The sequence below is a fragment of the Watersipora subatra genome, chromosome 11, assembly GCF_963576615.1.
Source record: "Watersipora subatra chromosome 11, tzWatSuba1.1, whole genome shotgun sequence".
NCBI classification, from domain to species: domain Eukaryota; kingdom Metazoa; phylum Bryozoa; class Gymnolaemata; order Cheilostomatida; family Watersiporidae; genus Watersipora; species Watersipora subatra.
The window spans coordinates 37546831-37563161 of record NC_088718.1 but is presented as its reverse complement, the minus strand read 5'-3'; the positions used below and the strand labels follow the sequence as shown (position 1 = coordinate 37563161).

Genomic DNA, 16331 nt, shown 5'->3' with positions numbered 1-16331 from the left:
TCATTTTTAGCACTTTTACAAGCATTTATTGAGCGGGTTTCTACACATATGCAGTTTTCTGACTTCGCTTGTTCTCTATAGGTGTGGCACCTTTTCACAAACAAAATTGGTTGCTAGGCAATGTGGGCTGCCTATTTGAGACCGTTTTTTTAAGATGCTAATCCATTAAGCATCAAGGAGATTGCTAAAAGATTAACTGCAATTTAAGCCACCCTAGCAGCATCGTAACAATGGTAACCAAGATTTGTTTCTGATAGTAATTACGGAGCAGCCCAATTTTCACAGGGTACAGCCAGCTTTTCTTTCGGCAAGGTCGTATAACTTTACCAAACCTCACCAGATCTTTATATAGACTATAGAAATCACAATAACACTTTTGCTTGATCTGAGTGTTTTAACCACAAATAAGTTTAGCTGATTTTAATCTTGAAACATTCTGGCAGTCAGATCACCTTAACCATAAAAAACAATCGCAAATAATTAAAAAAATTCCAATACTTTCGATAAATCCTACGAAAAATTTGCGCAAGTTCATTCTTAACTGAACTAAAAGATGACCAAAGTGAACCAGAATATTTGAAGCTGTGTGAAGCTGTGTTCGACTTGTTAAGCTGTATACGCATTCACAACTATGTGTCTGTTATACTAAATGACTCAAGACAACAAAGAAGACCAAGTGGCCATGACAGCAATGCAACAATTCACAAGAACTGTTAGAATAGCATTTATTATTACACATCTAATTAACCAGCATATCTGAAGTTGCATCGCTGACAGTGTGCTGGAGTCAGCACCGCTGTAGCGTATTGAGCTCATAAAATATTTTGGTAGCCAGATGTTATGCAAAGAAAAGGAGCAGAAACAGAAACAGCTGCCAGTAGACTTGTAACAATAATTGGACAGCATATCTGTTGTTGCATCGCTGACAGTGTGCTGGAGTCAGCACCGCTGTAGCGTATTGAGCTCATAAACATTTTGGCAATCAGATATTATGCAATGAAAAGGAGCAGAAAAAGAAACAGCTGCCAGTAAACCTATAACAACTCAGCATTTTCGATTCTAGCTGATTTCTTTAAGATGAAAGTCATCTGGAGGAAGATATTGCCTTTATATCTGCATCTCTTGATCAATCAACTGGTTTATGTAGTGAAACGATTGCCAAGTGTCCTTCTTGTCAACACGTAAGATTTGACAATGGTCGAGCAGCTTTCAGAGACCGTTAGTTTAATGTCTACAGTAGGTATTCTGTTCAGCTCTTGTAAGGTTCTGCTTCGTTAGCCCCTTCACACCAACCATCAATCATTATCTCCATAGTATGACATTGCATCTGAACACTTTCTTCAGGGGTGGATCAACGATCTGTACCAAAAATGCCATCATTGTAAATTTATTATTTGACCAATTTTGTATTCATTCTTTGGTTTAATTTAAAAATATTTACCTATTTTTAAAATAGAAAGATTTGTTGAAAACTTTTGCTAAAATTTAACAAAGTTAATTTTTAAAGTTGTTTGGCAATGTTAGCAATGCTCTGCTGTATCCACCGCTTAAAACTATTTTGCATAGGAGTATTTGACATTTGTTTTAATGTTTATGCATGTGGCCAGCCTACTCCCCATGTATTCATTCATTCATCAGCGGATTTGATAGTGACTGCTTCAGTGAAACAATTGCCTTTTGTAACAAGATCTGGCATGGTGCAACTATCCTGCGAAGGAAGGTTTATTCGCTAGATGCAGGTCTAAAATATCACGCGAAGCTTGATTATTTGGATATACAAGAAAACTATCTATTGGATACATAAAGAATGTCGTTTCCGACTTTGACTCGGAAAGGAAAAACAAGCCATATCAAGCAATCGTCCTTTGATGTCGCCGAACTAGCAGCAGGTATGTAAAAGTTGACGAAAAATGCTAAATTAATCTGAAATCGGAGTGTGTAGGCTAAAAGATTACAAGCTCAACAATGTGAAAATGCAAATCAATTCTCTTAAACGAGTTCAACAGCAATTCTTGTATGCATGTATAACCTTTTATTGGCATTGGTAAACAACAAAATTATATTTCTCGTTAAATTTCATAAGAAAAGAATGCAAAAACAGAAATCAGGAATTATTGAGAGAATTGAACAGAAGTGTTTTAAAAGTTGGTAATCTAATAGTATTGCCAAAGAGCCAAGAATAGAAGGTTGTAGTAACAGAAAGTTCCTAAACTAAAACGTACATTCTTGGTCAAAGCTTGATGCTATTGATTAGATTATGAGGCTTTCTAGTTTCAGCTTTATTACATACGTGAGGTCTTGTGAGAATTAGACACATTCCGTAAGTGGAAAATTTCTTCATTAAATGTTCTTTGTTCTTCAAATATGCTCTTGCATTAGCGAGACTAAACTGTTTGGTTTAATATATTGCAAATGTTTGCATTACACAAGGATGTCAAACACGTTCCTGGGAAATGCGTTAGTTTCTCTATTTGTGGCAGATTATGGCTCACATAATCTGTAGACATTTGGAACATTTGTGTATACTAGAAATGTAGGTGAAAAGTGAGGTTTGTTTCCAAAGAGACGGGAAACAGCACCTTGAGAGGTGGATTACTCAAAAGCTAAAAGATGTTTATACAGCTATGAGAACGATAATGAATTCAAACTAGGTGAATGTTAGAGAATAGCATCGGAGAGGAGAGAGTGTTGCTTGGAGAGTTTGACAAACAGTGGTAAAAAGATTAACTGGAAACAAAAAAAATTCGAAAGAAGTTTGGAAAAAAACTGTTAAAAAATTTAAAAAATGAGTTTGATGCTTTTACAATTTTATAAAACAATAAATAGATATAAAAACAAAGGGTTACGGGTAATTATTAAATTATGTTTTGTAAATACCAATTACAGGTTTTCAACTCATCTCAGCTTACATGATATGAACAAATGCATAAAACATCTAACAATAATTTTGAAAATATGATCGCTGGGTTGTTAAACAATCTTTCACCTAATGTCCATTCTCTTAACAAAGAAATGTATTTTAGGCGCTATATGAAAAGCTATATATTTGATTAAATTGAGTAACTGCTGCTCTTTTCTTAGATTTGTGTATAGCATAATTTTGAAAATTCTTTCGCCTAAAATGAAACCCTGGTCAATTAAGTAATGAAAAAGATTAACGTGGAAAAACGACGATAGCAAACAGAAAATGCAATAAAAAGGAGCAGACAACTACATCTTAGAAAAATAATTTGATTCACTTTTAAGCAGTTTATCCCAGAAGTCAAAATAGAGTGTGTTGAAAAACTCTTAGTTCAGATAAGACCTATGATGAAATCATGAATGAGCTTGTGACAACAGGCTGAGTTGAAATGTCCTTAAACATTACTTGTTTTTAGTGTGATGTCTATCGATAAACATTGAGAAATCTACGATGTGTTTCATTTGTCGAGGTTGCAAAACTAAGAGGAATGAGTGACGTGATTTTATTAATGACATACTAATGCTATGAGGTCAAAACAATATATAGGATCTGGGTTCTTGAGAAATAACACTTCGGTAGGCAAAATATTGCAACACAGTAGATTATAGCTCCGCCGCTGAGATGAGCGCAAACAATTAAGTGAGCATTTAATCATCATGGTTTCAGCTGGAAGGTTGAACTCGACTCCAGATCAATATCTCTCAGCTGAAAGAACGTCTCCTCTAACACCATTTAAAAAGATAAGTCAGTTCTTCAGGAGACACAGTAGTGAACCTGTACCATTCGCACACTCTGGCAGCAAGTCTGCCGATAAGGATCATATCTTTGGCAGACGTCTACTGGATATTTGCACTCCGGAATTGCCTAAATCTATATCGGTAAGTTCTGTGAGCTACCTTGCTGTGTTGAAGATGAATACAGATATAATGCAAACCTTTGCCTGCTTTTTAAAATCAGTTTCCCGAGGCACGCTATGAAAGCTATATATGATCTTTTGAGCAAAAGCTAATTTACTCCATTTTAAAGTCTGCTGATGCAAGCCAAAAAGCTAGTGGTCTGGAAACTGTGTTGGTGGTACTAAAACATGATTTCTATTTTCTGAATAGCTTGCAGACTGTAGAACTAACCAATAAAGTTGAAATGACTGCCATTGCACACGCGGTTTTAAACAAATATTTCTCAGAAAGATTTTTAATGAAAGTGTTTAGCCATTGAAAATGATGTTACCTGTAGGTAAATAATCACACAATACATCAGTGATCGTCTGTGATAACATTTTTCACACGATCACAAACCCATCTGCATTTTGCATCAGTGAATTGTCCGCGACAAAGTGCTCTCACGCGGTCGTGGAAACAATAAAATACCAGTCCCGCAGCAACGTCATGAAAGAAAATATACATTGAGCCACGCGCCACGGCTAACAACCATGGCCGAAGTGGTGAACGCTGCCTGTGGATGCTCTTTGAACTACCAGGAAAGATTGACAGCTGCAATATTTTCTACAAATATGTGTTGCATCAATGATGCCATAGGTTTACAGTGCAAATGGTAGACAAGTAATTGTTAAGAAAATACGGTAATATAGTGTGAATCACAATTGAGGCATGCTGTCCTGGTGTGCTATGGCCAATGAGCTTTACTAGAATAAGCAGGGAAACACCTACCTGAATTTACTGATTTGAAAATATGTGGGCTTTCACCCTTTTAAAGCTTGAAGTCTACACAAGAATGCGGCTTAATCATCTTTTAGACAAGCTACGTCAAATATTGTTATTCGTCAACCGGAAAAAAACATCTATCACAGACGTTACGCAGCCGCGATTGGTTATAAACCTGGAAGCATAATTATGGCCTCCTCTGAAGGGTTGGTTACGTAGTGAAGTATATATTTACACTGGTCATGAACGGCTTGAACAAGATCTTATCATGACGTTGCGAATCACATAAGGAAGTGCAAGCGTTAATGAAAATTATCTTACACCGTGTAGCTTTACTGGCGCTAGGTGAAACTTGGAAAAACATGAACATTAGCGGTGATTAATGCCCTCAAGTTTAGGTGAAAGCGATCTCACTCTCGACCGGAATTAACAGAAGACGCTACACTTATCAGCTTCATCTCCTATAATCCAGTGAAGGCAGATTAACCACTCACACTATTTACTGTCTCCTATATATCTGACCATTCCGTTAAAGGTCATAACTGTTCAATAGGGTAAATGTCAACTGTTGAGAACCTGCTTGAGCGTGTCATGTCTCGTGACAACCTACGCCTAAACTGGAGCTGAAGCTATCAAAATAATGAGAGTTGAGGATTACTTATGCATGAGTTTTGACAACTGAAACATTGTCCAAGACTGAAATCCTGGTTTTCACTCGAGTAACTCCGGCAAATATAGCCATAAGATATTTTTGCCTGTCAGATGATGGTTTTGCTAAAAAATATTTTGTTTCAAATCTGTTGGGTTTGCTTTTGGTGAATTATTTTATTCTTCAAATTCTGATCCTTCGAAATTAAAAAATCTTTTTCACGTACCATAATCCTGTGTACAAATATAGCAATAGAACTTTTTATGATTTAGTATAGACATATTTTTTTTTTATATTCATTTTATTTTCATTAAACTGTAGATGCAAGGCCTGATATTGCACTGTGAATGTCTTCTCGAAAATGCTTCATACGAAATAGTACTTGGCAATAATCTTTTCTTTGGTTATATTTTGTCAATGATGCGTACATGAAAAGCTACGGTTATTGCATTGATCCATTCCTGTTCTCGGCAATTACAACAAAGTTACTACAATGTTAGGCTTTTAGTTTCAAGTAAGAGCTCAAAAGGCAGACAATGAGCTCACCACCAAGAGAATGAGACAAAACGTGTTCAAAAAAACTCTAAACTTCGTCTAAAACTGTTACCAGACCATTACACAGCCAAACATTTTGTTTTGGAAACTTTTTTAACTGAACTGACAAAAATTTTTCACCAATAGAATTTATCAATGTAATGAAAGGGAAACGAAAGCAATTTCAACAACGATGACAAGCCCTATTTAGGGTCAAGGCTAAATACAGATGATCGTATTGAAACTTGTTTACTTGGCATAGCTATATGTATTAAGTGCTCTCAAGTTTATTGGGTAGAGCATTTTTATTAACGTCTGCTATCATAAACAAGCATATTCATTACTAGCTAATCTATCAACTCTAAAAATTAGCCTTAATCATAGAGAAGACAACAAGCTGACTAACATAGATATAAAGTATCAGAGAATGTTATGAATTGACTCCTTTTTTATTTGTATTAGATAGAAAAAAATACTTTTTTAAACTGAATCTATGATTTTATAGGACCTCATGCTGTATCTCCAAGACGTTGGACCCTTTACGAGAGAGATTTTTAGAAAACCACCCAATGCCAAAAAGTGTGGATTATTGGTTGAAAAACTAAACACTATCTCTGGTTCTGTTCAGTGGGATGTCGATGAGAGTTGCAATGGACTCCTATTAGCTGCCGTCTTCAAGGTAAACTATAACCGTTCTATACACTGTATTTCTACGATGAGGTAATCCGCAAGTTCTTATCATTCGCAAGATGGAAATGCGAAAATCCACAAGTAAAATGAGTTTTGTTATTCACAAATTTTTATGGAATGTTTTATACTTTCGAAAGATGAAAACGGCACTTGTGAATGCTGTGCAATAAAATGCTGCGCAAGCTATTCCAATTAAAACATTTTCTATTCTTCAGTGATTCCTATTTTGATTTAAACGAGACAGGAGTGCATTACTATGACCTTTAGCGCAGCATTTTTTATCTTTTTTAACAAAGCACTCACGATAATCCACAACATGTGAGTGTTCATTGAAACACCGATAGTGCTATGACTCAAAGTGCGCACAACTCCAAATCAGCAAAATTGAAACGTAATAATTGAGTGCATGCCAACAAGCTCGACATCTTTGCTTTTTGGTGATGAAATATAGAACTCTACACATTTGTAGTCATTGCAAAAAGCTTTTGTTGTAAATTCATCCAAAATTTATTTTGGTATATTAGATATTCCTATATTTCAAGGATTTGAGTCATTTTATCTAAACTCGAAATCAGTTTTTAAAAGAAAACAGCGTACTAAATTATGAAGGAGAGTTTGAATGTTATTTTTTTTTTGATTGCTTTGTTAGAAGTGTGAGAGGATACAAATTTGAAATACCAAATATTTACATAGAGCCTCTTGTCAGTCGATATCACAACTTACCTACATACCATTCAGTTTTGAAAAACACCCAATAAGAAAAAATGTCATTCACTCAGATATACAGCATGAGATGCAAATACCGCCTGTAATCTACACCATGTACCATGAGGGAAAGGCCCATGACTAGGGAGTCTCCCAAAAAGTCAGTTTTGTAAATGAATTCCAATCAATCCTGTTTGTTTGTGGGAATAAATTAGCGTCATATCTGACATCTTTCTATTGTTTTACTATTTTCAATTAATGAACGGCACATCTATAGATCGTACATTCTACTCTGTGCGTCGATTGCTTCAGCTTGTTCGCGTCCCTTTCCAAATATGGAAAAGGTTTGATTAAGAGCCAATAGAGTTAACATATGATAGGAAGACGTCATTTTGGAGTGCTCTGCACGGACCAACCTTGACAGAATGATTATATCTGGTCCATGACATTTATCACAAAAGATGGTTTTATTGGTTAGCTAGTAGAGTGCTTAGCTAAGGGATTCTGTAGACTGCTAATGAACCAAGCCTTAATCTTTTACTGCGAATCTTAAAACGGCAAATCAACTTATTATAGTAAATTCTTTGCTTTTAAAGATGAAATTGCGCAAAGCTTTATTAAATTTTATCACAAATATCAGCATTTTTTAATCGTTTGTTTTTGATGTTTGAGTTGATCTGACTGTTAGGATGTTTCAAAACAAAAATCAACAAAACCTGATTGTGGTTAAAAGCGCTCAGATCAAGCGTAATTATGACACCTATAATAGTGGTCAAGAAAGTTATAGAATACAGACACGTATCGCTGCAACTTGAATGAATTCACCGATATCAACTATTGCAACCAGTAAGGTCGTGTCACACCTATTTCTCTTCTGAGCGTTTTAACAGCGATCAGATTTTGTCGATTTCAATTTAAAAAAATTAGTTTAAAAAGTTAGATCACATCAAAAATCAAAAACAATCACAAATAATATGGTAATACCTATGCTTTTGTAATAAAATCTACTAAAATTTTGTGTGAGCTAATCTTAAAAGCATCACACCTGTCCATTGATAGATATTCAATTGAAGGACTTTTTAGTATAGTAAGAGTTGTTTGTCAGAAGTTGAAGAATCGAAAAAAGACTACTTCCACCAAGATTCAATCTCATGACTTATAGTTAGGCCAAGACTACTACCATCTGCACCAGTTGACTGCACTACTACATTTAGTAATATTTGTGGAGTTAGTTGTTATATCTCTCACATGCACCAAACTGTCAGGGTGCCAATTTATTTAAAAGATGAGTATACCACTAAAACTAAGTACGAAATATAAGCCATGTTTTATACTAATCCCAGCCATGTTTAAACAATTGAAAATTAGCATTTCATTAGCTGATTGCTATAAATAGCTTTCATAGTAAAAATCTATGCAGCTGTTTCAAGTCGACTCTGTTAAAAATTCTGTAAGTCATGGTTCAGGAAGCCCTGAAGGTCTTTTGAGGAAGTGCAAACTTCATACACCTAGATACGGCTGCTGCTCATCGGCTGCCACCTGCGAAGCTGTTGTCAAGGATTATATTATCTCTGGGCTTGGCTCTGGATAGTAGCATTTTGCGCCAGGTCTTTTGACTACAGCTTCAGTAATGGATATGGTTTTGGGTTCCCTTATAAGCTGTTGTTATAGCTGGGATAAATGATGATAGTTTTTAAATAATACAGACAAAAAACTTGCTTCAACAAGTGTTTGGTATTTTAAGAGAGCTTGCTTTCTAATGTTAAAATGCCTAATCATCAAATCTTTTCAAATTTCAGTTTTTTTCACAAAATTGTGCTTTGGTTACTAGTTGAAATTAACGAAGGAACCAAACTTTTTTGTGAAAATGCTTTTATCTACCAATAATAATATAATACTCATTTTTGTTCTTATGTAATCGTGTAACAGTATGAAACGGTTGTACAATTCATTGCACGGCTTTAAAATATATTCACTGTTTGAATGACATGGTTGATCTACTGGATGGATATGGAAAAAACCCGCAAGTCAACGAGTTTTGTTATTAGCAAATTTTCATCGAATGCTTCATGCTTGCGAAAGATGGAAGTGCGGCTTGCACATGTTGCGCAAGAATATGCGGTACAAGCTATTCCATTCTAAACGTTTTTCATACTTCAGTTATTTGGGAGTGCCCCGCTATGAACTCTGATGGAGAGTTCTCTATCTTTTGTTAAACCAAGTGCCTGCCTTAATCCGCCACACACGATGAGCACACAATTCCAAATCCGCATAATACGCGCATTGGAAACATAGTGATTGTGGCACATCGTATTGGCAACAGTAGTTATGAATTCATTCTTGATTCTCTGTTTGTATGAAGTAAGGGATATATTCAAGTGATGACAATAAAATCTTTTCACTGTATAGCGAATCAACGCGACAAACATGTGATTTTAGACATTCCTCCGAGAGATACCTCATAAAGTCTGTGACGACCGATTATACAATCAGTGGACGGCCATCTTCCAAGAAAGTAGAAACACCAGTGATGAACAGAAAGTCTCTCAAATCAAACAGTAAGTATAAACTTTACTAGGAACTGACATATTAAAATGTCATTGATTATAATCAAAAATTGTCAGATACTGAAATTTCAATAAACCTTGACAGGATCATTCTTCCACATATTAAAGCTTTATTAAAATGAGTAGCGATATTTGAATTATTAATTATTCCACAGTCGTTGCTAACTTAAGGCAATAGCCACATGAATGTGCCACAGAACACGAAAGACGCCGTTGCTAAATTTGTCAAATTGCTCAAGCTGTGTCACAGCTCTCTTGTTGACTTTTTCAACTCTGAATTCACAGCTTAATCAGTCACTTATATATGGATTACAAAACTCCTCAACGGCCTAAAATACGCTTCAAGGTGAGAAATGTTAATTAAAATGAGGAATTCTTAAATTAATTCATGCATATTGTTCAACACGCCGATAGATGAGGTGAGAAAGAAAAGGCCAGAAATGCAATTTATCTTTTACCATTGTCCACTAATTAAACCTACTGAATAAATCTCAATTATTTTTGCACCACAAGAGAAAATGAATCTACATGTCTTCAACTCACTCCAGCTTGGCTTCAATCTATATGCGATTATTCTTTTCGCAAAAACATTTTGAGCTCATCTCATGCTGACTCAAATCCTTTTTACTATAAATTTACCGTGTTGGTTCGAAACCGGAAGTAACCAAAAAAGGATTGTTTTGTACAAGGTTTGAACTTCTGACTTTCAGCTTAGCGGGCCACCATTTTAACACCTACCAATTGGAGTGTACCATTTTAAAATAATTATGTGGATAGTGAGTCGCTGTGCTTTATCGGCAGCACCTGATGATCTCTGGCAGCACCAGATGATCTCTGGCAGCACAATGAAATTTCAATAGTAGCCTTAATAACAATATCAAATATTTTCAGCTGCCCAAAAAAACTTGCTTTTGCAAAGCCACGCTGTTTCCTTAAATTGCGCACAGAATATATTTCAGTGAGTGGAGTCTGTACTATTTTCATCTGACATGTGTAACTACTACAGCAAATCTTTGATAACTCGTCAAATCTTTACTATAATAAGAGCCGTGTCAATCCGCCTGTCCGAAGCCACTCTTAGAGGTTAGAAAAAATGCTTTTAACAGAATTCGAACACATGACTTTCAGATTTGAAACCTGGTACACTACCACTTTCCCCGACCATTCACCATCAAGGTCTTTAGAATGATTGAGCGTGTAGCACACCTGACCATCTCTCACGAAACACTTGACTTCCAGGGTACTAGTCCACATAAATCTCAGTCTGAACACATCTACCAGCTATTGTCGTGGCAAAACTGTCGCCCACCAGCTCCCGAATCGAAAGCATACATTGATTCAAATTTGTGCTGCTACATATTTGTAGCAGCTTAAAATTATTTTAGGACAGCAGTTCAAACTGTTCTTGTTCCATAGACATATGTATTTTCACGTGATTAAAAACTTTGTTCTTTTTACTTACTCTAGTTTCCTTTACACGTTCTACCTCCTTACGAACTATGTGAAGCCTTGCCAAGATGGTAAATGTTGTTCTGACAATAGCTTTTTATCTATTGCCTCTGCTCTGTGTTTAGTATGCTTTGATCTCAAATCATATGAAGAGCTGAATGACTTATACAAAGAAAAATGCTTGAAAATATTCCCTCATCTGAAGCGGTAATACGAGAATAAATATGTAATGCTGGCGCAGCGAAACTTCTTGGCGATGAACTTCTTAGGGCTGGACCGATAGCTGCCAAAATAATACATTCTAGGGGAGATTGATCAACAATGAGTTGGTAAAAAGAAAGAACACAAAAAGATAAGAAAAGTATTGTTGCACCTGAATAGAGGCCAATAAAAACTGATTCATGCACTTTGTCACATGTAATGTTGAGAAGACAAATCCATACAGCTGCTATTGAGATACAGATAGAAGTTTGTTAGAAACATGGTAGTTGCTTCTTGTGCATCTTACAACTGATTCACAAAAAGAGCGATAGGGTACTGAAAGATTGAATATGTTGAAGCAGCTCTCTTGTGAATATGTCCACCCATCCTTACTGATTCAACTCATCGGTTATTGTGTAACATACAAGAATTTCCTGTTTGTCGCCATGGAAACGGTTGATTTATTCTTGTACGATTGTTGAGAATAAAGACACGCAAGCAATTCATGCTTTTCATCAAGCATGCCAAATGCTTGTTTATTGAATTAGCAAACTGAGCAAAAAATTACAAGCTGCCAAATAGGGATGTTGTATTAATATCGGTCTGTCATCAACAAGGTCAGAAAATAAGAATTCATAGACGAAAATAGTAGTCATTTGTTGTTTTGCTTCAAATAGCTTGCCTCAATGCAGCAGCCAGGTATGCAGTATTGTGACAACCTTTTTAAAGTTGACATGTCATAGCTTCTCTCTTGATTTACCAACTAGTATGACTAAATCAAACACATTTTATACAATTTGAATGCTCCTTTAAATTTAAATCCTCCTTCGGCTGAATATTACTCTAAATTGTTTGTTCAGAATGCGGAGTGGAAGAATGTTGGGTTTGGTCTATTTCCTGTATAACTTTTGTTAATTCAAAGACACTCATTCCACCACTTAACTAAGGAATGCTATGAGCCTTCCAGGGCAAAAATGCTCGAACACAACATTAAACTGCCTCGCGTAATCGGTCCCTACCTCACAGCTTTTTTAGAACTTAGTTGGTTATCTCTCCTGTATCCCATTTATTGTGATTTTTTTGATTGAATTAACTTTGTAGTTGAGAAAATAAAACGACGTTTATATGTTCCGATTTATCTGCAGATTGATTTGTAAACTTCCTGGAGGAAACCAGCTACTGTTAAAACAAACCATCGCGGTTCTCTACAGAATTCAACAAAGATGCCTTGAAAACCAAATGAACAGTTACAACTTGTCGGTTTGCCTTGGGCCTTGTCTTCTTTGGACCACCTCTACCAGTTGTCGCGAGGTAGAGAAAGCGAGCAAAGCCGTTGTCTCCGTAACAGAGTTTCTCATCAACAACTGCCTGGAAATCTTTGGTCGAAGTATTCTTACCGTTTTGAGAAGCAGCGACAACAGCTTAGCCAGAAAAACCAGCATGTCGCTGGACTCCATATTCACGGAGAAGCCCAAATGTTATACAAACTCTCACTCTATGGATGCATTGACAGATCAGCTAGGCAGACAACTCTCACCCTCAAGACTATCATTTGATTCGGGGCTCATACTCGATGACGTGTCACATGATAGCGAAGTAACCAATGATGGAAAAGCCTCCGAGCCGATCCAAAAACGCCTAAATCTTTCATACGACAGTCTTGACTGCGACACGTATGCCTCAGACGAGGAAATGACTTACGTAGAACACATCGCAAAGCTAGAAAACAACAACACCGTTTACGTTAACATGCCTTCGCAAAGTTCCAAAGCGTTCTCGCAAGGAGGAAAAAAGCTGATATGTCAAGGCAGCACAAATGGATGTAGAAATGATTACCAATGCAAAGCCTCATCTGAGAACTGGTGTACAAGGTAAGGCCAGTGTCACAAAGGAATTTGAGAAATATGTGTCAGGTATTAATGGAAGAAGCATGACCATAGTTTGAAAGCATGATGACCTGAACCCCAAATGGTTAGACTAAAGTGATATTTAAACACTATTAGTAGCCTGTCTTCCTGTATTAATGAGCAATACTATCTTAATAGAAGTTTATATCTTTTTTCTTAATGAAGAACTCACACAAAATTTCAGTAGATTTTATCAGAAAGTATCGGTATTTTTCTATCATTTGTAATTAAATTTGATGTTCGACCTGATCCGATTGCAACGATGTTTCAAAATTAAAATCAATAAAACTAGGTCACGGTTCAAATGCTAACATTCAAGCAAAAGTGTGATTATGAGGTCTACAGCTGCGAAAAAACTGAAAGAATAGAGATATGCAAGGCTGCATCTTGAACGCAACAGACGATATCAACTATAGCAATAATAGCAGCGAGTGACATCATTTAGGCAGTATTTTTCTTCCAGACATTTAAATCGCAATCAAGGTTGCCAATTTTAATCTTAAAACATACTGGCAGTCAGATCACCTCAAACATCAAAAACATTCTCCAATGATAGAGAAATACTGATACTTTCTGATAAAATCTTTTGACTATCTGACGATCTAAAATTAAGTTGACAATCTGAGTTAGCGAGGTGCTCATTTAACAATTGAAATTAATTTGGAAAGTCGACTTAATAGCTGACAAGCGTTTCGATTTGCTATTCTTAATCTTTGCGTAAAAACCAGCTAGTTTTTCACTTGTTGATTACCCATTACTTATAAAATGACGTTAAACTCCCGCAATACAGTACTTGTGAAGCTTTACCAGCGCATTAAAAATATAAATAGCATCTTTCCCGGTTTGTAATATCATTTTTCCAGCTCAGTATTCTAAGCACCATTCCTACAGTTGTTTGTACAACTGTCTCTAACTATGTTGAGTAGATGGCTGGGTTTATAGGCATAAATCTGCATTTTTTGTGGTCTTGCGGTTACACCGGGAGATGGAAAACTAGCAGGTAGTGCTTGAATTTGTGGCTCTCTCAGGCTGGATAACTGGCCATTTTAATAACGGCACAACTAGTAGGTTTGAGGCAACATTCCAATACTTTTGAGCTTTATATGAATCGATTTTGAACACAAAGGCTTAGTTATAACATTACCCAACGCTAGTGATTTTGCTACTAGAAATCATGCAAAGCTTAAATTCCGAGTAGCACCTAGAATTCCTAGAAAGGACCAGTGGCTAAAACAAATCGGCTGATCAGCATAACACCATTGAACCCTTTAACGGATTCCCACATTGCTGTATTGTTTTAGAATAATCTACATCCAGGTGTTTGTCTCCAGCTATTTCCTTGCATCCTGATTCACTGCCAGCTCTAAAAATTCCTTAAAATAATTAATGAAATTTACAAGGCAGTCGATTTTCAATGCAGTACTGGCTGGTTTAAAAAGTGTCAAAAGGCATTACGAAATGCGAGCCATTTGAATTGAGTCGCTGTTGAAAGAGGCAGTTCCTGGTTTGATCAACCAACTAGAAAAACTAGTAAACCGTTTATATGTGAATATAAGACTGACATTAAACATAAGAAGTCGTCTTCTTCTAGAACATCGTATATGTTCATTTGCTGAGTATGTTGAAATTATGACAGTTTTAGAGGAGCATCAACTTGATTATAATGTTTAATATGTCCATTTACTAGTTTTTAACCTCGCGGGTCTCATTTGTACAAGCGGAGGTTGTTGTTCTAATAAAATATTTGTTCAGTAAGATGGTCTTCTTTTACTAAGAGCTAAGGATAAGTTTGCTGATGGTTACTTTGTTGCTGTAGGTCTTCGGGTCTGGCTAGGAGTAGCACCCTTCGACCGCCAAACAACTCGGAAACAAGGTGTAAGAGACAGCAGAGTGTTTCGTACGACAGAATCACTTACAGATATATACCCAAACCTCGAGAGGCTCAAACAGCTGAAGACAGATTCTACAGCCTTCGGAGGCCACAGTCTCAGCACACTTTAAGCAGTGCTTATTATGCCCAAAGACGCCAATCGGCAAACCCTCACAGGGCAGAACTAGTATCAATCACATGCGGCCAGTCAGAATGGAAACAGGCGGAAGTTCCCATGATTGTCATTGATAAATGCCAGTCTGAACCTCTGCCACCTGTGAACCATGTCACTAGAATTCAGATTGGGTCTATTAATCCAAAATCTCAAAACTCGCCGGACTGTCCCCGCGCCGAACAATCACGTCTTCTGAATGTTACGGATGCTGTGGAACCAATTTATGAAAACAGTGAGCTTTATGGCCCATCACCAAACTTGCCACGTCCGCAGAACTATATCACGCAGACGTCGCCTTTGTATGAAAATCTGCCTTTTCACAGGCATCAGCCAATCAGCAGATCCCGTAGCAAAAATACAACCAATAGCTACTCAACCTACAGACAACAGACCAATCGCAGCAGACCATCGTTATTGACAGTATTTGAGCAAAGAACAGGCACACTGCCACGCCCTCCTGCATATAGACAGCAACCGGCTCAGACTATGCAAGAAACATGTTATTTTGTCTAAGTTATTTTTAGTGACCTCCAATTGCAATTTCTAATTCTTTCAAAACTTTCTCAGGGTTGTAAATATTGGATAACAAATTATTTAAGATGCTCATCCCTATATTAGCAAGTTCTTCAGAGCACACTGTAAATAGGTGAACTGTTGAAGTAATTTTTTTACGAGTGTACATATTGAGAATATTGTGTTATTAATATATATTTTGCACAAAATGGTTAAAATATTGTGTAATAATGGAAATAGATAATGATTGTTATGAAGATCACATGAGTGTATGAAGTCATTCAAATACATGGTGTGCAGTCATAAAGTTTAAAATTAGCTTTTCGTTAGCGCAACGCTTAAATAACCAGCAATATCATTGTCAGCAATTGTCTCTGCGATTTAGTAGATTGATATGAAAAGCACCATGTTAAATTTCAGACTGCAAGCATCCTAGTGTTTTGGCTGA

The 16331-nt window shown here is 36.4% G+C and overlaps 1 protein-coding gene across 1 annotated transcript; it reads left to right on the top strand.

The window, feature by feature from the left end:
- The first annotated feature begins 1703 nt into the window (after positions 1-1703).
- Positions 1704-15899, top strand: LOC137408275 (rho GTPase-activating protein 20-like). The gene is made up of 6 exons (XM_068094730.1): positions 1704-1889; positions 3629-3840; positions 6312-6485; positions 9641-9759; positions 12564-13289; positions 15142-15899. The coding sequence occupies exons 1-6, from the start codon at positions 1808-1810 to the stop codon at positions 15881-15883; spliced, it is 2055 nt and encodes a 684-aa protein (XP_067950831.1). The 5' UTR covers positions 1704-1807; the 3' UTR covers positions 15884-15899.
- The last annotated feature ends 432 nt before the right edge of the window (positions 15900-16331 follow it).

Excerpts from the sequence above, each read along its gene's own strand:
- LOC137408275 (XM_068094730.1), top strand. The coding sequence starts at position 1,808 with ATGTCGTTTCCGACTTTGACTCGGAAAGGAAAAACAAGCCATATCAAG. Across the intron at positions 1,890-3,628 it reads TGTCGCCGAACTAGCAGCAG|CTGGAAGGTTGAACTCGACT; the intron begins GTATGTAAAAGT and ends TCATGGTTTCAG. Across the intron at positions 6,486-9,640 it reads TATTAGCTGCCGTCTTCAAG|ACATTCCTCCGAGAGATACC; the intron begins GTAAACTATAAC and ends ATGTGATTTTAG.